We start from the raw sequence: 24,391 nt of genomic DNA, 5'->3' as shown, positions 1-24,391 counted from the left end.
AATAACACAAAAGATCACAAATCAAAAAGCAAACCACCATCTTTTACCTTTTCCGTAAAGTACTATATACAGAAAAACATCACTACTCCAACCATTTGCTGATAGTAAACAAACCACAACACTACAACCTCACTACATGCACTGCACAGTAAAAATAAAAAAAAACAAGAAAAAACCTAAGTTTTCCTTATAACCACTTGAAAAAACTAAACTCACGACTGACTAAACCAGAAAAACCACCACTACAAACCCTACGAAACACCTTAAAACAACATTTAACAACAATCACACTACCAAAAGCTCCCCCACTCACTTATGGTAAATAAACTGTACACGCAAACTACCAACTCTCCCAAAACAACAAACAAAAAATTACAAAGCTTAATTCATAAACAGATTAAGAAAACCGAAACCACTCAGACTGCATTCATCTCCCTCTTACTCTCCAAAATGAAGAGAAGAACGATCATCAACGGCTAAAGGCAGCTGCAAACACAGCACCAAGAGCCAACTTCACGCTCAGGAGAGAACACTGCATCTCCTCCTCGTGGGTTCGGGTGCTCTACACGTTCAGAGAAACTTCTCTAGTAACGAACTATAGAAATGATCCCTGAAAGTATAGTCTTAACATAATCACCTCTGCTTTTCCGGGGTGTAGGAAATGCACACATATTTTACTGATGGTTACTTTTTCTTACACCACTATTCGTTTTTGAAACGTACACTGGAATATGTTGTCTAAAGAATCTTTCCACTACCGAAGCCCGACAAAGCATTTTGAACCCTTCTGCGTTTCAGAAGACATTTCAAGTTGTCAATTTAATTAACATACGGTTTTTAAACAGCCAATCACACGCCAGTTATTTCCAACCCCGCCCCGTTTCGCGCGCCAGTTCCGCAGCATCAGGATTACGTAAAACGCTGACGACTACAACATGCGCCGCAGCTTAAGGACTCGCCTCCTTTTAGACAGGCGTTGGAAGTGAGATGTCTCACGAGAAAAACTTACAAGACAAAGTGGATGCTGAAAGCAAAGACCCGAAGCCAAAAACCTATGACGTTTGCAAAGCGCACCATTTATTCTGTGATCAAAATAGCAAACATATAAATATTGTTTGGGATTTTTTTCCAAACCAAGAAATATTTATGTAGATAAAAATTGTCTTTAAATAAGCAGGATAATACATCATTACCCTGCTTAAAGCTTTAGTAGCTTCCCAACTCTTGGGCTAAAGATAGAACTTCTCTAAATAGTTTACAGGGACTTCCCCGGGGTCCAGTGGTTAAGACTCCGCTTCCACCACAGGGGGAGCCGGTTTCATCCCTGGTCAGAGAAATAGGATCCCGCATGCCACAAGGCAAGGCCCGAAAATAAATACTTTACAAGGTCCAGCACAGCCTGGCCCACACGCACCTCTCCAGCTTTATTTTGCACCAAATTCCCTCCCCCTCACTTCAGCCATAATGAACCATGTACTGTTTTCCACATACTCATCGTGTTCCTTTGCACAAGCTGTTCTCTCTGCCAGGAATGTTAGAAACGGTGGATATTTCACCTAACTCTGGAATATTCAATAAACCAATACAACATGGTGCCTGGCTTGAAATAGTGGGAAGAAAGTTAAACTTCCCATAAAGCTTGAAAAAAACTGAAAAATGATAAAACATTCAGTGCTTGAGGAGAGGTGGGAAAACAGACACTCCTAAATGCAGTTGGCAGTGTGAACTGTTACAATGCTTTTGGAAAGCAATGCGGCAGTATCTATTAAAAATCTGAACCAGGGCTTCCCTGGTGGTGCAGTGGTTGAGAGTCCGCCTGCCGACGCAGGGGACACGGGTTCGTGCCCCAGTCCGGGAAGATCCCACGTGCCGCGGAGCGGCTGGGCCCGTGGGCCACGGCCGCTGAGCCTGCGCGTCGTGAGCCTGTGCCCCGCAACGGGAGAGGCCGCAACAGTGAGAGGCCCGCGTACCGCAAAAAAAAAAAAAAAAAAAAAAAAAATCTGAACCAGAAATCCTGCTTTGAATATTAAAAACCCATTCTGTAAAGATTCATTACAAAGTATTTTATCAAAGCATTGTTTCTGGTGATACAAAACTGCAAAAAAAGAAATAAATCTTAATATCCACCATTAGAGGCACAGCTGAATATATTATGGTACATACATATAATAAAATATTAAGCAGTTAATTTAAATGAATTAGATCTGTATCAATTAGAATAGAGATAGACAAGATGTACTATTGAAAGCAAAAATCTATTAAGCAGGCAGGCAACTTCAGGGAGTTCAATCAATGAGTGGTATTAGCTAAAACGATGGATTTAAAGCATCTAACAGAGTTTAGCAAGTAACAACTACTCTATAAATATTAAAAATTAAAATCCCAACATTCTTGTAACCACTAATAGGATTTAAGCTTAAAAAACCATCCATTTTGTGCAAGTAATACAGGTGCTTTCAGGAATGCCAAATTCAGTGGCACCCCATGTCTTGCTATGTATAGTACTGTAATCACAAGTGGGGTCCGGCTGCTCGCCGCTCAAAAGCCAATAAAGAGGCAAGCTTGGTGGGCAGGAAAGTTTGCTTTATTTTGATGCAGGCAATGGGGGGGGTGTGGGGGGGTGGACTCCTGTCCAAAGGCTGACTCCCCCGCCCCAACCAGTGGACAAGAGCTTTTACCGAGGGAGAGGACTACAGGCAGAAACAGCACAGTCAGCTCTGACCGTCATCTTGAAATTGGTCACGCAATGGTCTAACCAGCGCCATCGTGATTGTTTTGGGTACAGTTAATCTTCAGTTCCAGGGTTGGTTTGTTTCCATTTCTTTGAGGCAAATTCTCAGAATTGTGGCAGCTTATGTCATGACTAGAGCCTGGTCATCATGTAGTTAACTTCTTCCACCTGGTTGGGGTTTCAGTATCTGTAAGACAGCTCACGGGATGTGGCTCAGAATACTACCTATAACCCTCGAGAAGGAACTAAAGGTCCTTCACTTTGATGACTGACTAAACTATTATAGTTTTGTCCTGTTTGACTGCTTTTCTTTGCTTCTGTATTTTATCACTTCTCTCATTAAACTTATTCTTTGGCTAAAGTTTTTCCACAGACAGAAGGCAGGCTGAGGACATCGGGGGCAAGGTCTATAGGGTCCTGCTCCGTTTCAGTAGAAGCTCTTTAACCTGGGATTTATGGCATCCTATAGTCTGGTTCCAAGCTGCCTTTGTCTTTACTTCCTAAAACATCTCGTACATAACCTATCCTTCAGACACAACACACACACACACTAAACTACTTGCCATTTATAGGCTCCTTTGTTCTTTTGCTCCTGTATAAATTCCCTCTGCTCCATATTTGTTGAATAAACAACCAAATAAATAATTATAAAGATAAACTTACAGTATCAAATTATCATCTATTTTCTTTAAGCATTAAAAAGAAAACAAAACAACAACAACAAAAAACAGCACAGGGCTTCCCTGGTGGCGCAGTGGTTGAGAGTCCGCCTGCCGATTCAGGGGACACGGGTTCATGCCCCGATCCGGGAAGATCCCACATGCCGCGGAGCGGCTAGGCCTGTGAGCCATGGCCGCTGAGTCTGCATGTCCGGAGCCTGTGCTCCGCAATGGGAGAGGTCACAACAGTGAGAGGCCCACGTACCGCAAAAACAAACAAACAAACAAACAAAACAGCACAAAGCCTCTGAATATCTGCCAATATTGCACAGGTTGATTTCTCATGATTTCGTTGTCTTTTCATGTTTCTTGAAATAAATATGTGAGTTTCAAAAAAAATGAGAAAAGCGAGTTGCAGAATGTTAGTATGATACCACTTTCATAAAGGCAGGTTAGCAACTTTAGAATATATGTATGTCTTTGATTCCACTGGTTAAAATAACCTATTTCTCTATTTACTTTTTATTTGTGGCTGTGTTGGGCCTTCATTGCTGCGTGCAGGCTTTCTCTAGTTGTGGCGAGCGTGCGCTACTCTTTGTTGAGGTGTGTGGGCTTCTCATTGCGGTGGCTTCTCTTGTTGCAGAGCACGGGCTCTAGGTGTGTGGGCTTCAGTAGGTGTGGCACATGGGCTCAGTAGTTGTGGTTCGCAGGCTCTAGAGTGCAGGCTCAGTAGTTGTGGCACACGGGCTTAGTTGCTCCGCAGCCTGTGGGATCTTCCCGGACCAGGGCTTAAACCCATGTCCCCTGCATTGGCAGGCGGATTCTTAACCACTGTGTCACCAGGGAAGCCCCTGTTTATCCTTCCTTCTTTTTCTGGCCGTGCTGCACGGCTTGCAGGATGTTAGTTCCCCCACCAGGGATCAAAACCAGGTCCTCGGCAGTGAAAGCATGGAGTCCTAAGCACTGGACAACCAGGGAATTCCCTGAATATATGCTGCTTAATAAGGGCAGTTTTCAAAGGCATTATCACCTCCAACACGAAATTAAGCCTGCTTTTACTTAAAGGGAAATATATCACATAATATTCAGTAGAATTAAGAGATTTTGTTGATTTTTCTAGCCCACAGTTCAATGACAAGTGTGATATATTAAGAGACCCAGCATAAGACCAGAATAGATTCCTAAAGTAGATGTCAGGAAAAATATCTGATTTATTAGCCTGGAAAAATTTTAAAGGGAGTCTCAAAAATCAAAAGAAAAATGTTTAGATGAAGAAAATGAAAAACAAATCAGCGTACTAGACTAACAAGGCGAATTTTAAATTGCATTTAGCTAAACTAGCATCATAAAAGAAAATATCATAGCACTGAGGGGGAAAAGAACAAACCATCTTAAAACAATTAAAGATATATCAGAATTATGTTTAAAGCTACTTTAAATCCATTTCCCTTGTAAACCTTCCTCTCCTATAGCTCACTACAAGATCTGTTTGTCAACCAACGGAGTATCAAGGACCAGACATGTATCCATTTCCCTGCAGAACATTCCAGGCCTGATTTACCCAGGACAAGTGGCAACTGCACAGAAACCCTTCATTCACAAAGGCAGACGGGGCTTCCCTGGTGGCGCAGTGGTTGAGAGTCCGCCTGCCGATGCAGGGGACACGGGTTCGTGCCCCGGTCCAGGAAGGTCCCACATGCCGCGGAGCAGCTGGGCCCGTGAGCCATGGCCGCTGAGCCTGGGCGTCCGGAGCCTGTGCTCCGCAACGGGAGAGGCCACAACAGTAAGAGGCCTGCGTACCGCACACACACACACACACAAAAAAAAAAAAAAAAAAAAAAGGCAGATGGAGGATACTAACTACTTTAACGCACATTGAAGGGGGGAAAACAAAGACTCAACTGCCATAGACCGACAAAATCACCTTTAAGAATAACATGAAGAAGGCTTCCCTGCAGGTGCAGTGGTTAAGAATCCACCTGCCAATGCAGGGGACACAGGTTCAAGCCCTGGCCCGGGACAATCCCACATGCCAGAGAGCAGCTAAGCCTGTGCGTCACAACTACTGAGCCTGCACTCTAGAGCCCCTGAGGCAAAACTACTGAGCCCAAGTGCTGCAACTACTGAAACCCGCGCACGTAGAGCCCGTGCTCCGCAACAAGAGAAGCCACCGCAAGGAGAAGCCCGCGCACTACAATGAAGAGTAGCCCCCGCTCGCCGCAACCAGGGGAAGCCCTTGCTCAGCAACGAAGACCCAACGCAGCCAAAGTTAAATTAAAAAAAAATTTTTTTTTGAATAAAGTAACAAAAACTGTAGTTTTGTGCTGTTCTGCTGCTTTGGGGGAGCCGGAGGGATTCCCAAAACGTGGTAATTCTGTACATTTTTACTTAAATTTTTTAAAACTTTAGACTGCTATCACCTTTATTTTTAAACATCAGCACGTCTGTTTAGAGTTTTCATTTTTTGTCTTTTTTGGCCCCGCTGCACAGCTTTTAGGAGCTTAGTTCCCTAACCAGGAACTGAACCAGAGCCCTGGCCAGTGAAAACACCTAACCACCAGGGAATTCCCATAGACTATATTTGTAAAAAAATAACTTGCCACCTGGATATGAAAGGTTATGCACACCCACCCCTACAAACAAAAACCATCACTTCAAGGTGGGCGGCACTTTTCTTCGAGGAAAAAAAAAAAAGCAACAATTTATACATTACTTTAATATGTTCCAGGTCATGTACTGACCCCCTAACTTGAATCACACCGTTTCTTCTTGGAAATTATCAAAAACTTTTAAAAAGCAAATACAAGAAAAAAAATACCCTTTATCAAAAAATGATTGGAGAAAAGGGATATGAGACAAACACAAGAAATTTGACTGACAGGGAACAAAAACACCTCCACAGATTTCAATTAAGGCATAAGGGTCCTCAGGATGGAAAGCAACTCCCTTCCACAAGTCAGAAACACAACAAAGATCCTCTCAACAACCGGAGGACCAACAAACACCAAAGACAGCAGGAGAACTTGAACACTGACTGAAAATCCACACGGTAAGCCACCTCAAGCGCTAGCTACCTACGGACTATCCGAGACACAAAAGTGAAACTAACAAGAAAGAAAAACGAAGAAAGCCACCCCCACTGTTCTTTAAGAAGACACAAGTACAAACGAAACCACTCAGACGGCGCCCTCTCCCTCTCTCTCTCCCTAAGGAAGAGAAGAACGATCATCAACGGCTGATGGCAGCTGCAAAGACAACGCCAAGAGCCAGCTTCACGCTCAGGAGAGAACACTGCGTCTCCTCCTCGTGGTTTCGGGTGCTCTACACGTCCAGAGAAACTTCTCTAGTAACAAACTATAGAAATGATCCCTGAAAGTATAGTCTTGACCCTGGCTCGCAAGTCACTGCTGGGTCTGTGGCAGCCGCACACTTTACACTGAGGGCAAGATCGTTTCCCCGTTTCTAATTCTACTGGAAAAAACAGAAAGAGCTCTCCCAATACAATCTTTCAAGTGCTATCACTTACCAACTCATTTTAACATTTTAACTGGAAATGTAATTGAACAAGTTTTAACACAGCCACACCTAATTAACATACTACTGAGTGACAGCCAATGACAACCTGCGTCTTTAAAGCCCAGGAGGCATTCCCTCCACAGATCTGGTAAAACCACCTCGCCCGGGAAAAGCTATAAAGGAAAGGGTGGGCCGTTGCCTTTGCTAGTGAAACCTAGCTGATTCCATTGAGCAATATACATCTTAGCGGTTTCATTCAAGGCTGTCCTACAAGTTTGACTTTCAAACTCTGATAAGAGGTCACCGTGACTGAGGCAGGGACAGGGGGACTGGGTGGCTGAGAACCAGCGCCGGAAGGCGGAACCTTTTGGTTTTTTACCGCAGGACGGTACTACCTGTTCACACTTTCTGAGTTGTTAAAAGACACCTGGTTGCTGCATCTGACATCACTTCTTCCCTCCACAGATACCTGAGTACCAGCTTCGACAATACTAGCTGCCATTTATCGTCAGCTTGACAGGCACCGGTCATCGTTCTAAGTGCTTGAACTGTGAGATCAATACAAGTACATGCCAGTTTTATGGACAGGGGAACTCAGGCACAGAAAGGCTAGGTAACGTGCCTGAGGCCTGTTAAACAGCAGAGCTGGTAGGTGGCCCCTTAACCGTCATCCCCGTTTTCCACGTTGTAAAATAAAGACTACGCTGGGCACCGGGCAAACAGAGGCCCCTACTCACAAGAAGCTTACGTTCTAGTGAGGGAGAGAGCTGACAACAAACACCCAAGAGGATCCGAGGATGAGGCACGCAGAGGATTTTAAGTGTCGAAACAGAGAGGGACTGGTGGCTACTTTAGATCTGGGTGCTCAGGGAAGGCCTCTCTTAAGGGAGGTTGCATTTAAGCAGAGAAAACAACGAACGGAAGGCAAAGACCCAAGGAAAGGAACAAGGCTGTGTGTATCAGCAACTGAAGACAGCTAGAGAACACAGGGTGGAGGGGTGGGGAGGTGCAGGCAGGCAGGCAGGCAGGTATCTGCGGCTTTTCTAGGCAAGGCCAAGGCCTGGGGAGCCTGGATTTTACGTGCGAAGGGAAGCCACTGGGAGGTCTGAAGCCGTGGAGACCACTTCTGAGGCCACGGCCACGGTGTCTGTAGGAGACAGCGCGGTGGCTCGCATTTGGGCTCAGCAAGGAAGAAGGAGAAACGTGGGCTGTTCCGGAGGTTGAGTTGACAGGACGGGACTCACTGGTGGACTTGCTGCAGGAGGTGGGGTGGGGTGTCAGGGAAGGAGGTTTCCAAGGCTGACCTGTTGGTTTGTGCCTGGAACAACTCAATGGATGGTGCTGCTACGGGGAAGACTGGGAAGAGACGGGGATTTCTCTTCTAAAGGAGGGGCTGCCTCACAACGCGGAATGGAGTGTTCAACTACCTACTTGCTTTAACGGTATTTCTAAAGCTTGAACTTTGAAACCACACGGTAAGAAAAAAGAAACATAAAAAGAAAACCACAAGAGCTAACTTCGTAAGAAACGACCTACAGAGCTAAATGGCTATAAGCGTTAAAAAAAAAAAAAAGCACTCTGATTGTTCTTTAGCGAAACACAATTACAAACAAAACCGCTCAATGAGCTTTCTCTTCTTTTTTTTTTTTTTTTTTTTTTTGCGGTACGCGGGCCTCTCACTGCTGTGGCCTCTCCCGCTGCGGAGCACAGGCTCCGGATGCGCAGGCTCAGCGGCCATGGCTCACGGGCCCAGCCGCTCCGCGGTATGTGGGATCCTCCCAGACCGGGGCACGAACCCGTATCCCCTGCATCGGCAGGCGGACTCTCAACCACTGCGCCACCAGGGAAGCCCGAGCTTTCTCTTCTTAAGAACAAGAAGAACGGTCATCAACATGTAGTAGTAACTGTAAAAACAACACCAAGGGCCACCAAGGGCCGCCTTCACGCTCCGAATAAAACGCTACATCTCCATGGTTTCGGGTGCTCTAACACCCCGTTCAAATTTTATCTAACAAGAAACCACAAAAACTAGTTTTGTACCTACAGCCAAATCTGGACAGCGATGTGCCTGCTGGGTACGTGGCAGCCGCCCACCTTTTACTGATGGCGACAGTTTTGTCAAGTCCCTCGCCCCCAGAGAAACATTTTTTATCTTATATCCCACAACTACTCCGTGAAAGGGCAAAGTTCAAAACACCATTTTCGCCGTAAACCTTCCAGAAACACTTCAAAGCAGCAACAGGCCTCATTCACATACGGCTTCCTTGCAGGCAATCACACGCTGCGCGCTTGACTCCTAACCCCAGGCTGCTATTACTCCGCCCCCCGCGTCCAGGACGGGTCGGGTCGCCCCTCTGTAGGCGAAGCAAACGCGCTTCCCGCCACCGATCCCTCTGGACTGCCTCTTGCCTGCTGGAGAAATCCGCCGACTTGGAGAGACCAGGTTTCCTCTGCCTTGAAGAAGAGAGGTGGGGGAAGACGGACAAAAGAGAGGGACACAGAACTCGTGTAAATCCGCGTAAGAATGAGGTTCCCGTGGTGGTTTAGGAGTGCCTTCCCCATGACAGGCATGTTAACCCATTGTCTCACTGCATCCTCTAAACAAGTGAAAAGGGTGTGATTATTTCCCCATTCTCATACATGCTGGCTAGAGCATCCGTCACACAGGTCCTCAAGTGAACCACAGGTAGGTACTAGGTACATCTGGCACTGGATCAAGTCTGGGTTCTTTCTGGAAAGCCAAGGTGTTTCCATCAGGAGTTCTAGTCTCCAGTTGAATTCATTTCTCTAAGAAAGCACTAAAGGGAATTCCCTGGTGGTCCAGTGGTTAGGACTTCCCGCTTTCAAGGCAGCGGGCTGGGGTTCGATCCCTGGTCGGGGAACTAAGATCCCACATACCCACACAGTGGCAAAAAAAAAAAAAAAAAAAAAAAAAAAAAGCACTAAATACACCATCCCTCAAAGTTCAGCCTTGAATGACTGATCTTCCTGGCTTCCAAATCTCAGAGGAAGCCGACCCATTTACTTGTGGCAAAAGTTGGTCCCAGGGACTTCCCTGGTGGTGCAGTGGTTAAGAATCCGCCTGCCAATGCAGGGGACACGGGTTCAAGCCCTGGCCCAGGAAGATCCCATGTGCCGCGGAGCAACTAAGCCCGTGTGCCACAACTACTGAGCCTGCACACTAGAGCCCACGAGCCACAACTGCTGAGCCCTCATGCCACAACTACTGAAGTCTGCACGCCTAGAGCCTGTGCTATGCAACAAGAGAAGCCACCACAATGAGAAGCCTGCACACCACAACAATGAGTAGCCCCCACTCGCCACAACTAGAGAAAGCCTGAGCGCAGCAAAGCAATGAAGACCCAACGCAGCCAAAAATAAATAAAAATAAAATTTAAAAATTTATTAAAAAAAAAAGAAGTTGGTCCCAGCTTCTCCTCAAAGAACACACCTTATATACGATGGTGGGTAACTGTTCTCATCACTTAAGTTCCTGGTGTAAAGATGCCTCTGCCCCCCGGTCTTCCAGCATATGCCAGAGAGCACAGTACTGCATGGACATACACGTGGTTTCCTGAACCAACCACATTTTTATTGCATCATAGTGACATGACTAACGTGACTCACAGGTTCCTCTCATCTAACCACTTCTAATAGAATCTCCTTAGAGACAGCCAAATGCTCTGAATTAAATCCCTTCAGAGAAACGGACAGTGTTGGGGCAATCCGGCCAGTTCTGGGACACATCTCCTTGGGGTGAGAGCAGGTTCCTTAGGTCTTAAAGAGTTATAAAGTGCCTTCCAGTCACTTTCACCCAAGGGCCCCTTGTCTTTGGTCGGGGCCCTTCCGTATCTAAGACTTTTCCACTCTCTGTTTCTCCACCCTTTCTGTGGATCCCTCACCATCCATGCCATCCCTTGGCCTCCTCCTATGAGCAGATTCTCAGCTCTCATCCCCTTCTCCAGATGCCTTCCCTCACCTTCCCAGCTAACAGTGCCCACTATGTGCTTTGTGTCCCTAATTATCTTTGTAAGTGCCTCTATATAGCTCACTGTGTTATAAGTGCATTTATTTCCCCCTACTCAACTGTGAGGTCTTTGAAAGCAGGAACCAGGTCATATTTATCTTTGCATCTGCAGCCCCTTGCCAGCCACAGTAGATGCCCAACAAATGCAGACTAACTGAATGCATGATGAGTCAATGTGTGTATTGCTCTTTCCCTCAACCTGGTTATGGACATAACTGTTGGGAACCGCCTGGTTTTCCCCTCCTTTTTTCTCTACTCCTGCCCCAACAAGCGCAGCCTGTCTGTAAAAGAGCGAGATTCCTGCCAGCAGGGTTTTCAGCCCTCTTCGCTTGATCATCCTTCGTTTCAAAACATGGATGTGCAGACAGATCTCTTCTGGGTTGCTGACTCATATAGCCAGCTTCTGTTTGATATTCCACTTAGCTGAATCACAGGTGTCTAACTCAGCTGGTCCAGACTGACTTCCAGTAGCTTCTTTCCCAAAGCTATTCCTCTTTCTGGCAACGACACCACAGTCAACCCAGTTGCTCAAACCAAAAACAAGTCATCCTGCTCTTTTCTCCCTCTCCTCACATACCTCATAACCTTCCGCAGCCAGAGCAACCATTTAGAAATAGAACTCTGCTCTCAGGTATCTGGCACAAGAGCTCCTAAAACCCTTGGAATTTCCTTAGTGTTAGGAGTGACAAGTGTCTTTGGAATGCTGATGAGGTGACTCTTGGCTGAGGGGTTCTGAGATGGCTTCAGGATGGGCTGGTCACCAGAAAGACCAAGACCAATTCATGATTAGAGGGCTGGGGCTTTCAGCTCTGCCACAGCCCTCCACTTCAAACCTTGTCCCACCTCCAGCAGGAGAGAGGAGCTGAAGATTGAGATCAATCACCAACGGCCAGATCAATCATGCCTAAATAATGAAACCTCCGTAAAAACCCTAACTGATTAGGTTCGGACAACTTCCAGGTTGGTAAACCGACTGAAGCGCTGGAAGGGTGGTGTACCCAAAGAGGGCACGGAAGCTCCAAGCACTCACACACACACCACGCCTTGCCCTAAATCTCTTTCATCTGGCTGTTCCTGAATTGTGTTCTTTGTAAGAAACCATATCAATAATTACATAAAATGTTAATGGACTAAACCCTCCAGTTAAAAGGCAGAGAGTATCAGAATGGATTTTAAAGCACAAATCCCAACTCTGTGCTCTCTACAGAAGACATATTTTAACTCTAAAGATATTCCATAAGTAGGAAGCATAAGGAGTCTGAAGTGGCTGTATATCAGAAAAAGTAGACTTCAAGACAACAAGTATTACCAGAGATAAGAAGGGACATCTCATAATGATAATAGGGTCAATTCACCAGGAAGCTGTAACAATCCTAAATACGGAGGCACCTATTACCAAAATCCTTCCAACAGCCCACGAAGCCTGGTGTGGCTTCAGATTACCTTGCCAGCTTCACCCCCATACCACTCTCTCCCACCACTTTGCCTTTTCCTCCAACTCAAGTGATCCACACACTTTTCTTTGCTCTCCTCAGGGCCTTTGCATCCCTTTAATCCTCCCTTGCCTCCAACTTTTACCTTTTACTTCTTTCACGTCAACTTTTCTTCTTTAGGGGCCAAGCCTAAATATCACTTTCTCTAAGAATTTTCCCTTGATTACCTCCCAGATGAGGCTGAGATGTACCTTGTGTGCTTCCTTTGCCTCCTGCCCTTCTCAGGACTTCAGTTACCGACTCATGTCTGTTTCTTCTGCTGGATTATACTCTCTGGAAGGCAGGGCTGTCCATCTTTCCTTGGCTGCTCTAACCCCAAGGCTCAATTAATATACGTGTAATAAAAAAATGAATAAAGTCTGGTCTGAGGTTCTGGAATTCATCCTTTGGGTTTTAGAACTCATATAATCTGTAGTATCTGGTCTTCTGAATGGGATGAACTAAGTAGGATACAGTCAGGAAACAACTTTTCTTCTACTACCCTCAAGTACACTCTGTCAGTTAGTTTATTGGCAATTGTAAATAGTGCTACTATGAACACTGGGGTGCATGTATCTTTTTGAATTAGAGTTTTCTCCAGATATATGCCTAAGAGTGGTATGTGGTAGTTCTATTTTTAGTTTTGTTTTGTTTTTTGCGGTACGCGGGCCTCTCACTGTTGTGGCCTCTCCCGTTGCGGAGCACAGGCTCCAGACGCGCAGGCTCAGCGGCCATGGCTCACGGGCCCAGCCGCTCTGCGGCATGTGGGATCTTCCCGGACCGGGGCACGAACCCGTGTCCCCTGCATCGGCAGGCAGACTCTCAACCACTGCGCCACCAGGGAAGCCCTATTTTTAGTTTTTTAAGAAACCTCCATACTGTTCTCCATAATGGTTGTACCAACTTACATTCTGACCAACAGTGTAGAAGGGTTCCCTTTTCTCCACAGCCTCTCCAGCATTTATTGTTTGTGGACTTTTTGATGACAGCCATTCTGACCAGTGTGAGATGATACCTCAGTGTAGTTCTGGTTTGCATTTCTGCTGACTTCTTGCTACATCTCCAGCCTCTCTGTTGGGGTTCTTCCTTTCTTCATAGGTGAGGTCCATTTAGATGGCTCAGCTACCCTGCACAGAGTCTACCTACCCCACAAGTGATGAAAGTATGGCTACTCCAGAAGCTGATCTCTTATGCTCATCCAACCATCAAGAACTACTCCAGGTAGGAGGCAGATGGCAGTCCTCCTGACCCCTAACTTCCAGGTGACATGCCAGGTTCTATTCATGCTACCTTGGGGGCAGCTGGGGTGGGCTGGCATGTTTCTGTTGTTCAGCAGGCTGGGCCATAGGCTCCCAACTCTCCTGCTTGTAGGCATCACACATCACAATTCTCTCCATGAGGTTCACCTGAATGGCCTCTTGCTAGGCTTGGGGCTGGGAGAGAGGGAAAAGCCACGGCATTCTATTCCTGTGAATGCCTTTGAAACCATCTGTCCACTGCCACTCCCACCGCTACCCCATCAGCTTCTCTTAGATAGGCCTGACGTGGGTGACGGAGTTGAAGGTCCAAGGTCATTCTGGCCGTCTCCTGAGAAGCCTTGCTTAGACTGTGGGGGCATCTATCACCCCTTGTTCTTCACTCGGAGGATTTAGCTCAAATTTCCAGGCACAGATGAAGTCCTGCTTCATATCCAGTTATACCTGTCAACCTCATCCCCTGCTCTAGTTTAATGTCAAAAATTTGAAGATGCATTAAGTCAGAGAAAGACAAGTATTGTATGATATCACTTGTACGTGGAAGCTAAAAATAAAACAAACTAGTGAATCGGACAAAGAAGACTCACAGATATGGAGAACAAACTAGTCCTTACCAGTGGGGAGAAGGAAGTGGGGAGGGGCAGGATAGGGGTAGGGGATTAAGAGGTACAAACCACAATGTGTAAAATAAGTAAGCTACAAGGGTATATCGTACAACACAGGGAATATAGCCAATAGCTTATAATAACTATAAGTGGAGTATAACTTTTAAAAATTGTGAATCACTATCTTGTACACCTGAAACTTATTGTATATTAACTGTACCTCAAAAAAAAAAGAGTTTTAAAAAAAAGAATTTGAAGATGCAGGACATTCAGGAGATGTCTAGGAGATAAAAAAATGTCCTAGAACTCTGCTTCTGATACTGGAGGATGTGGATAGACAGACACTAGAAGTCATAGCATACCTATCTTGAACATCAATTTTTATTTTAAAACATGAATGTGTTACGAGGTAAAGTGCAAAATCTTTGAGGGGATAGAAAACAGAACCTTTCAAATAAATTGAGGTCACCATCAGCCACTTCATCTATAGATTCTAGGGGTGGTACATGGAAACCCTTGAGATCTTTTTTTTTTTGGCCCACACTGCACAGCATGTGGGATCTTATTTCCCTGACTAGGGATAGAACCTGTGCCCCCTGCATTGGAAGCGTGGAGTCTTAACCACTGGACTGCCAGGGAAGACCCCAGAAGCACTTGAAAAGTTTTTGAGAGAAGTATTTTTGGGGCAGTTGGGTCCTACAAAAACTGGTGTTACGGGACTTCCCTGGTGGTCCAGTGGGTAAGGCTCCACGCTCCCAATGCAGGGGGCCCGGGTTGAATCCCTGGTCAGGGAACTAGATCCTGCATGCATGCCACAACTAAGAGGCCGCATGCTGCAACTAAGACCCGGCGCAGGCAAAATAAATAAATAAATAAACATTAAAAACAAAACAAAACTGGTGTTACCTTTCTGGAAATCCTCAGGAATACTGTTGAGGCAAATAGAGAAACACTGTAGAAAAATTAGGTCACCCTGACTGTTCCACAAACCAGCTGAGAGAAGCCTTATAAGCCTTCCCTTTAATACTAAGAAGGAAGAGGGGTAATCTAACAGGTCTTCAGGTTATTCTAAGAAAAGCAGGTCTGGATCTCTAGATCAGGGGCAAATACCAGCAGAGGTTTTGTTTGTGTATGTTTTTTTGTGTTTGTTTGTTTGTTTGTTCTTTTGAAGATTGCCTGAGCTATGTTTCTTATTTCTGTCTGCTCTACAGGCTGAGGTGCCTGTAGCCTACAGCAAAAAAACAGAAACAAAAACAAAACACCCTGAAAACAAAAGTACTAAGTGCCTCTAAGGAGCAAAAGGAAGAAGAGAGCTGTGAAAACTGGCCTTCTCTCCACCACGGGCCTCAGAAGACTTAGTGGGCGGAGTCGATTTGAAGGAGAAAAGGGAATCAGGCAGAATCCAAGGTGGGTGGCTGGGGCCTGAGGAGAAACCCTTAGGAGCCTAACGGTTGGAAGACTTTATGGTTCCTTAGCACATAACAAAACAAAAGAGCCTCCAGCAATTTAAGACCTCTACTGAACACTCTGACTGCACTGGTAGAGAACATCTCATCTCTAAATTTAACTTCCAATTTCCCCAAGAACTCACAGTTTTATGATGTATCTGGTTTTCCTTCTGCTGTTATTCAGTAATGTAAATCAAGTCACATCTGCCATTTCAATACGGTGCCTACCTTTCTTAAGAATCTTCCTCACTTTCACATAGTTCCCCTGTTTGACATACTCATGAAGCTGTGCTTCCAAGGAGTCATTTCTTAACGAACCAAGTTGAACAGGACAGGGGACTGGAAGATGAACGGCCCGAGACATCCTGTTTCAAAAGAAAGCAACATGCTCTAACTGAATCAGAAATGCAAAGAGAAAACGTCGATTCTTTCACATTTCTTTCACTTCTTGTTCATTTTCACTGATAATAAACAGCATTAGGGGACAATTACTGAAATTCTACAAGATTAGGGACTTCCCTAGCGGTCCAGTGGTTAAGACTCTGCGCTTCCACTGCCAGGGGCCCGGGTTTGATCCCTGGTCAGGGAACTAAGATCCCACATGCCGCGTGGCATGGCCCAAAAATGTAAAAATAAATTCTACAAGATTAAAGTTTATTCTCAATGTTACTGTTGAAAATGAAGAACTCAACATATTTATCATCAATTCCTTGAAGTGAAAAAGTGACGACTACCAAAAAGTAAAATCAGAAATACATGTATTTGTTGCGTCATTAAGACAATCAGGAGAGTACTTTGTGGGATTTTTTTGTTTTTTTGCGGCTTGTGGGATCTTAGTTCCCCGACCAGGGATTGAACCCATACCCTCGGGAGTGAAGGCACGGAGTCCTAACCATTGGACCTCCAGGGAATTCCCGGAGGGTATTCACTTTGAAAGGCTAGTGCACAAATGCAGTCGTGTATGTAGGAAAGTAGACAGTATGTGTGTTGGGTTCCCAGTTCAGGCTCTGAAGTTCTCGTCCTGCCTCTGTCACCTCCCGAACTGTGTGACCTTGGAGAAATTATATAACTGATGGGCCTCAATTTCCTCATCTATAAATGGGGGTAATAGTAACCAGAGAGCTGCTGAGACGTTCAATAAAATCTTAGAACTCTGTAAAGTGCTTAGAACTCTGCCTGGCACCAAGGAGCTCTCAGTAGTTGTTAGCTGCTACTGTGCACACAAGAACCATGCAAAGAAATTTAAACGTTCCACAGGTGTAGCATCCACACCTGACCGGTGATTGTGGTATACCTACCATGTGTCTCACAGGTGACAGGTACTGTGTAAGTCACCTAAAATAGGATCACTGTCATCACAATGCTTGGTCTAGAAGGGCAGACAAGTGGCACCAGGCTGGTATTCCACAGACAGCGGATAAGAGAAGGAAGCCCCATTTGCATGAATCAACAAGCATGCACATCAGGTGCATAACTGAGTGTACAATGGAGAGACACAGAGGGTGGGATATGAGGTGAAGTGAAACAAACACCAGAAAGGTGGACACATTCTGTGGGTCTTCCCCAGCCAAGAGGCTTTTAGGTTACTGAGAAGTAACCCCCTCTTAATTAATCTACTGATAAAATGTGGAAATGCTAATAACTTGAGTGTTTTTTTTTGTTTTTTTTTTTTTTTTTTTTTTTTTTTTTTTTTTTTGCTGTACGCGGGCCTCTCACTGCTGTGGCCTCTCCCGTCGCGGAGCACAGGCTCCGGACACACAGGCCCCGCGGCCATGGCTCGCGGGCCCAGCCGCTCCGCGGCACGTGGGATCCTCCGGGATCGGGGCACGAACCCGCGTCCCCTGCATCGGCAGGCGGACTCTCAACCACTGCGCCACCAGGGAGGCCCAACTTGAGTGTTTTAACTTTATTTTCTTTGTATTTGTTACTAGCCATGTCAATGCCTATAGCATCCTAGTAATCACAACATTGTTAAGCAAAGAACAGTGACTCAGAAAATATTGTTTGGTTAAAATATGAGCTGAAGCTTTTATAACTTTCCTTCCCCACCTCCATTCCCCACCCCACCCCACCCCCCTTTCTGCCTCCCTACTATTTCCAGGCATTAAAAAAGAGTAGCGGGCTTCCCTGGTGGCGCAGTGGTTGAGAATCTGCCTGCTAATGCAGGGGACATGGGTTCGAGCCCTGGTCTGGGAAGATTCCACATGCCACGGAGCAACTAGACCCGTGAGCCACAACTACTGAGCCTCGCGTCTGGGGCCTGTGCTCCGCAACACGACAGTGAGAGGCCCACGCACTGCGATGAAGAGTGGCCCCCGCTTGCCGCACTGGAGAAAGCCCTCGCACAGAAACGAAGACCCAGCCCAGCCAAAAATAAATAAATAAATAAATTTAAAGTTAAAAAAAAAAAGTTAATGTAAATCCATCTTTAAAAAAAAGAGTAGCATACTTCTATTTGATTTACATAGATAAAGTTTTTAAAGAGACGATTAAGTTAAAATGAGGCTGTTAGAATGAGGCCATAATGCAATACAACTGGTGTCCTTACAAGAAGAAGGAGACACCAGGGGCCCCTGCACAGAGGAACAACCCTGTGAATAGGCAGCAAGAGAGTGGCCATCTGCAAACCAAGGAGAGAAGCTTCAGAAGAACCCGACCCTATCGGCACCTTGATCTTGGACTTCTAGCCTCCAGAACCTTCAGAAAATAAATTTCTGTAGTTTAATCCATCCAGTCTGTAGTATTCTGTTATGGCAGTCCTAGCAAACTAATACACTAATAATAGCTAGATATGGCATATGAATATGCATATAGTTTTAGTTTAGTTTAGTAAAGGCATGGGTCATTTTAATAATTATAAAGAAAGAAGTTTAATATTTTAAATAAATATTAAAAAAAATTAAAAGTGCTTATCACCAATTGAAATAATCTACTAAAAAAGAAAAAGTGGGGCTTCCCTGGTGGCACAGTGGTTGAGAGTCTGCCTGCCGATGCAGGGGATGCAGGTTCGTGCCCCGGTCCGGGAAGATCCCACATGCTACGGAGTGGCTGGGCCCGTGAGCCATGGCCGCTGAGCCTGCGCGTCCGGAGCCTGTGCTCCGCAACGGGAGAGGCCACAACAGTGAGAGGCCCGCGTACCGCAAAAAATAAATAAATAAATAAATAAAAATAGGGCCTCCCTGGTGGCGCAAGTGGTTGAGAGTCCGCCTGCCGATGCAGGGGATACGGGTTCGTGCCCCGGTCTGGGAGGATCCCATATGCCGCGGAGCGGCTGGGCCCGTGAGCCATGGCCGCTGGGCCTGCGCGTCCGGAGCCTGTGCTCCGCAACGGGGGAGGCCACAACAGTGAGAGGCCCGCATACCACAAAAAATAAATAAATAAAAATAAAATAAAAATAAAAACTGATTATCATGACTTGCACGAGATTCTGAGATGCCAAAATTTGATAGTAGATAAGGGTGCCATGCTAAAATTGCAATGTCAAAAATAAATTTACGATTTAAAAAAAAAAAAAAAGAAAAAGAAAAAGTGGAAAATATTCTTGAAAGGGGAGTCTACAGTTACTATCTCCACTTCATTCATCCATTCAGCTGGAATGGTCTGCTAGTGTGTTATTCTCCCCCATACCCCTGACAGTGGGCTGCTGGCTAAAGCCCCCAATATCTTCTTCTTTTTTAAAAAATATTTTATTTATTTGGCTGCGTCGGGTCTTAGTTGTGGTGTGAGGGTTATTCGTTGTACCGTGCGGGTTTAGTTGCCCCGCAGCATGTGGGATCTTAGTTCCCCAAACAGGGATCAAACCCACGTCCCCTGCATTAGAAGGAGGACTCTTAACCACTGGACGACCAGGGAAGTCCCCCAATATCTTCTTACACCTGGACAAATCCAATGTGCATTTTCAGGCTCTGTCACACTGGAATGTTCGCCTGTATGTAACACTGCCTTTATTCCTTCTTTACTTTATTGTGGTAAAAATATACATAGCATTGGGCTTCCCTGGTGGCGCAGTGGTTGAGAGTCCGCCTGCCGATGCAGGGGACACGGGTTCGTGCCCCGATCCGGGAGGATCCCACATGCCGCAGAGCGGCTGGGCCCGTGAGCCATGGCCGCTGAGCCTGCGCGTCCGGAGCCTGTGCTCCACAACGGGAGAGGCCACAACAGTGAGAGGCCCGCGTACCGGAAAAAAAAAAAAAATATATATATATATATATATATATATAGCATTTACCACTTAAAACAAATTTAAAGTGTTCAGTGGCGTGAATATATTCACACTGTCATACTACAATCACTACCATCCATCTCCAGAATTTTTTTCATCTTTCCAAACTGGAACTCCATACCCCATTAAATACTAACTCTGCATTTTCTCCTTCTCCCAGGCCCTGGCAACCACCAATTTACTTTCTGTGTCTATGAATTTGACTACACTTGGCGCTTCACATAAGTGGAAACACTTATTTGTCCTTTTGTGACCCACGTATTTCACTATGTTCTCAAGATTCATCCATGTTGTAGCATATTTCAGAATATCCTTCCTTTTTTAAGGCTGAAAAATTTCCCACTATGTATATACACCCCATTTTGTTTATCCATTAATCCATCGATGGACACGGGTTGATTCCACCTTTGGCTATTGTGAATAATGCTGCTATGAATAATGAGTGCTCCAATGTCTCTTTAAATCCCCGTTTTCAATTATTTAGGGTATATACCCAGAAGTAGGATTGTTGGATTAATTTTCTGAGGAATGGACATACTGTTGAGAAATGGAATACTGCCTGCCATATCAGTAAACAAAGGATGTCACAGTCGTCAGTGATTGCAGCCACCGCCGACGGTGAGCTAGTGAGCCCTGAGGGAACTCAGGAAAGAAGAGAATACCTGCCATCTAGCAGCCATCAGACTGCAGTCACTCCCTAGGGTGAGTCCTGAGGAAACTCAGGATATGAAAACACAGGATACTGGCCCCAGATAGCTGAGGTGCATATCAGAGGAATGATTTCGGTGACCCCAGACTCTTGCATCTTCCCGTACACAGAAAAGCGCTAAATTCCTTACTTTGCGATATCTGGTTTTCTTTAATTAACAACAATCTTCTGACGTTCAGACTATCTACCCTCTGTTGCAAAACTCCTATATATCCTGGTTGGCCCCCTCACTTCCTCGGAGCAGTTCTCTCAGGGTTACTTGAAATGCTGCCTCCCACGCTTCAAGTCCTAAAAATTCCCGCCGAATAAAAAACAAACTCTCAACTTTCGGGTAGGTTGTGAATAATTTTTTAGTCGACACTGTTTGCTGTAGGGGCTGGACCAATTTACATTATCACCAGCAGTGAAAAAGTGTCCCAACTTTTCCAGATCTTCACCAATACTTGCTTAGTAATAGTCATTTTAATGTTTTTCAACCTTTTAAAATATTTTATTTAATTGCATTTACACCAATACCTGATGACTACATTTTGACATAAAATGTTCAAAATAATACAGGTAAATTTAAAACCGCAGGCCCGCTTCAGTTTCATACGTTTTCTACTTTTTTTTTTGTAAAGCTGGAGCACATGCATATTCCTGAGAATTAGGCCTTCGACTGTGCTAATCACTTACATACATGCTAACAACCACTCCCTGAATGTTTTCAGTCTTAAGCCCTTCTTTTCTTCTCCAGTCATCCTTCTTTTTAAAAACGCCGTCTGCAGAGTACTAGGATTTACAACAGTTCTAAACATTACCAAAACACTTTTTTAAAAAAAAACCAGCCAGCTCCGCCAAATCTGTCAGGTAAACTCTAAATTCCTCCTACAAACACATTTCACTGTCGTAAATTTGGTCTTTTTCCCCTCGATGGAACAGCAGCATTCTACAAGAATGATAAACACTGAAACTAACAAACATTATCGCACAACTTCGAGTCAAAACCGCAATAATTCCTTCGTTCTGTTAAGACATACAACTCTCAACTCCCTCCTACAAAATTCGTATTGTAATTAATGGTCCCAGAAAACTCCGAATATTATTTAATAGACCTTCCTTTGGAAACAACAAAACCACAAAAACCACCCCAAAACCTCATACTAACAAATCAAGAACATTAAGCACTGTTAACACTCCATACCGAAAACATTAACTAAACAAAAACTCACTGAGAACTCTATTTTTAAACTAAGTTCATCGGGGGAAAGCGCGAACGCAGTCCCCCACTACCACAAATTATGCAGTCGAGTTTCCCACATTTGGGGAAATCGCAGGGGTCAGCACATCCGGAGTGCAATGGATAAGCCTCGCCCTGGGAAAACCACCTTCGTGATCATGGTATCTCCCCTGCCAGGTAAGTATGAGTTGCTTATGCTGCCTGGCACCTCACCATCAGCTACGAAACACTTGACACTCACGATCACTCTCTTCAGGCACGTTCTAGACCCTCACTTATGAATAAAAACTTCTGTAAACTATAAAAACCTGACAAAAACATTTCGTATATCGGAACAGTTGCAAAATAATAACAAATGTATGTACAACGTGAACAAGGACCAGCAGACACTGCGCTCATTTACATACTCCAAGCCCTTTTAATGACGTCATTCTTCTGCGCGGGACAACCCTATCCTCGGTTTTGTTGATGTGGTAGGCTAACTAAACAAATACCCTCCGCTCTGTTTGCATCCTGGTCCCCGCATCCTGTGAATGTGACTTCCTTTCGTGTCACAACAGATTCTACAGAAGTGATTATTAAAGCTTTGAAATTAGATGGAGCAACAGCATAGCGAATTACCCAGAGACCACCCATGCAATCAGAAACCCTTACACAGTAAACACCGATGTCAACACACAAAGTAGTACGTAATGGGCTTTCAAGAACAGAACAGAAAAAAGCCGCAAACAGACTTGCCACAGAAAAACAAGGTAACACCTCCTAAAACTCCAACATGTAAGATAAAAGAACTCGGACTGTTTTAAGCCTCTGAAGCTGACAGAAACTCACTGCAAACGCAACACAACGAACACTCTCACCAGAGAAGGTTGAAACGTAAACAAAAAAAACACCGTAAGGGCCTCCCTGGTGGCGAAGTGGTTGCGAGTCCGCCTGCCGGTGCAGGGGATACCAGTTCGTGCCCCGGTCCGGGAGGATCCCACATGCCGCGGAGCGGCTGGACCCGTGAGCCATGGCCGCTGAGCCTGCGCGTCCGGAGCCTGCGCGTCCGGAGCCTGTGCTCCGCAGCGGGAGAGGCCACAACAGTGAGAAGCCCGCGTACCGCAAAAAAAAAAAACAAAAAAAAAAAACAAAAAAAAAACACCGTAAAATAAAATTAAAACCCCGAAATCAACTACCATACCCATTAGGTCTAAAAACCAAAAACATTAAAGCTCCTATAATCGCATAACCTAACCTAAAAAACACCCACAGCAACAACAAAAACCACTACCAACACAATGAAAAACGAGGTCGCATCTTTCTTTTAACATTGTATATCAGGGGAGAGCGCGAACGCAGTCCCCCACTACCACAAATTATGCAGTCGAGTTTCCCACATTTGGGGAAATCGCAGGGGTCAGCACATCCGGAGTGCAATGGATAAGCCTCGCCCTGGGAAAACCACCTTCGTGATCATGGTATCTCCCCTGCCAGGTAAGTATGAGTTGCTTGTGCTGCCTGGCACCTCACCCTCGAACTCAGCACACAAAACACTTATGGTCAATTATATTCCAAGTTTTTTAGGCCTTTGGTTGGAAACTGCAGGATTATTCATATGACACTGACCAGGATACATCCTTTGAACGTTCAGCGGAAATTCTGCCCAGCGAAGAATGAAATCGAACCAGCAGGCGGCGCGCCCCTCATCTACATATCCCCGCCTCTTGTCACTCAACGTCACTGCTTTTGGAGAAATGGTCAGTTCGCTCTAGCTATGCCTCGTGCCGACCCCAAAGACGATCATCGACAAGTGTAGCTGAAAAGATTGTTCAATTCCTTGTCTTGGCAGGCATACGCAAAAATTACGGCGTAGATTTGTTACGCGTCCTAGTACTGCGCCGCAGGGGCGGGCAGGGCAGTTGCGGGCGGCGGGGGCGCGCGGGCCTCAGAGGAAGAGGGCTGCACTGTCGGTTCTGCGAGCCTGACTCGCTGCTCCACTATGGGACTGGGTCATAACCCTCAAGTCTCTCTCAACCTCCATTTCCCAAAAGTGTAAAGTGGGAATACTACTGCCTGCCTACTTCACAAGATTCCTGTGGGAGCTGAACAGGAGAACGCGGGTCAAACGCAGCCTCGAGCCCCTCAACCGACCCAGGCCATTCCGCTCCTGGACAGGTGTCCAAATCCGACTTCAGCATGATTCAAGCCTCTGCATGCTCGGCGCCAAGGAGAGCAGCACCTGGCCTGGATGTGGTAACAAAGCGAGCGCTGCTCTGTTCTGTTTGGACAGCGAAAATACGTGACACACAGTTTTCCTTTCTGCCCTTGCTGGCTAGGCGCTCTGGGCGAAACAACTCTGCAGCAACTAGGGTGTCAAGGACTTGGTGGTGTGCGGGAGGCAAAACTTTACCTCTCCTCTGTTAGGGTCTCCGGCCTAGCCTGAAAATTACGCTGGCATAGACGGTCTACCAGGATAAAAGCATACACAGTTATTTAACAAAAGTGTACAGGAGCCCTCATAAGGAAATGAAGGTCCAAAGAAGTG

The 24,391-nt window shown here is 45.5% G+C and overlaps 1 protein-coding gene and 4 non-coding genes across 8 annotated transcripts in view; all 5 read right to left on the bottom strand.

Annotated features, from left to right (window-relative positions):
• The window catches only part of TEX14 (testis expressed 14, intercellular bridge forming factor), a 72,674-nt gene extending 56,596 nt beyond the window's left edge, over positions 1-16,078 (bottom strand). For 3 of the 4 annotated variants that reach the window (XM_060080932.1, XM_060080933.1, XM_060080935.1), the window contains exon 1: positions 15,943-16,078. In XM_060080932.1, the coding sequence (XP_059936915.1) occupies positions 15,943-16,078 (136 nt within the window). Of the gene's footprint in view, positions 1-442; positions 603-15,942 lie in introns of those variants that run through there. The other variant, XM_060080934.1, reaches the window with a different exon arrangement.
• Positions 412-626, bottom strand: LOC132479407 (small nucleolar RNA U3). The gene has a single exon (XR_009530526.1). It is a non-coding gene; the product is annotated as a small nucleolar RNA U3 (small nucleolar RNA).
• LOC132479406 (small nucleolar RNA U3) lies at positions 6,562-6,775 on the bottom strand. The gene has a single exon (XR_009530525.1). It is a non-coding gene; the product is annotated as a small nucleolar RNA U3 (small nucleolar RNA).
• Positions 16,079-21,885: 5,807 nt separating the features above from the next.
• On the bottom strand, positions 21,886-22,049 carry LOC132479418 (U1 spliceosomal RNA). The gene has a single exon (XR_009530534.1). It is a non-coding gene; the product is annotated as a U1 spliceosomal RNA (small nuclear RNA).
• A 1,135-nt stretch (positions 22,050-23,184) lies between these two features.
• Positions 23,185-23,348, bottom strand: LOC132479430 (U1 spliceosomal RNA). Its single transcript, XR_009530545.1, has one exon. It is a non-coding gene; the product is annotated as a U1 spliceosomal RNA (small nuclear RNA).
• Between the last annotated feature and the right edge of the window lie 1,043 nt (positions 23,349-24,391).

The sequence above is a fragment of the Mesoplodon densirostris genome, chromosome 18 (assembly GCF_025265405.1).
Source record: "Mesoplodon densirostris isolate mMesDen1 chromosome 18, mMesDen1 primary haplotype, whole genome shotgun sequence".
In the NCBI taxonomy this organism is placed as follows: domain Eukaryota; kingdom Metazoa; phylum Chordata; class Mammalia; order Artiodactyla; family Ziphiidae; genus Mesoplodon; species Mesoplodon densirostris.
The sequence above is the reverse complement of the archived record's forward strand: the minus strand, read 5'-3'. Positions and strand labels throughout refer to the sequence as shown.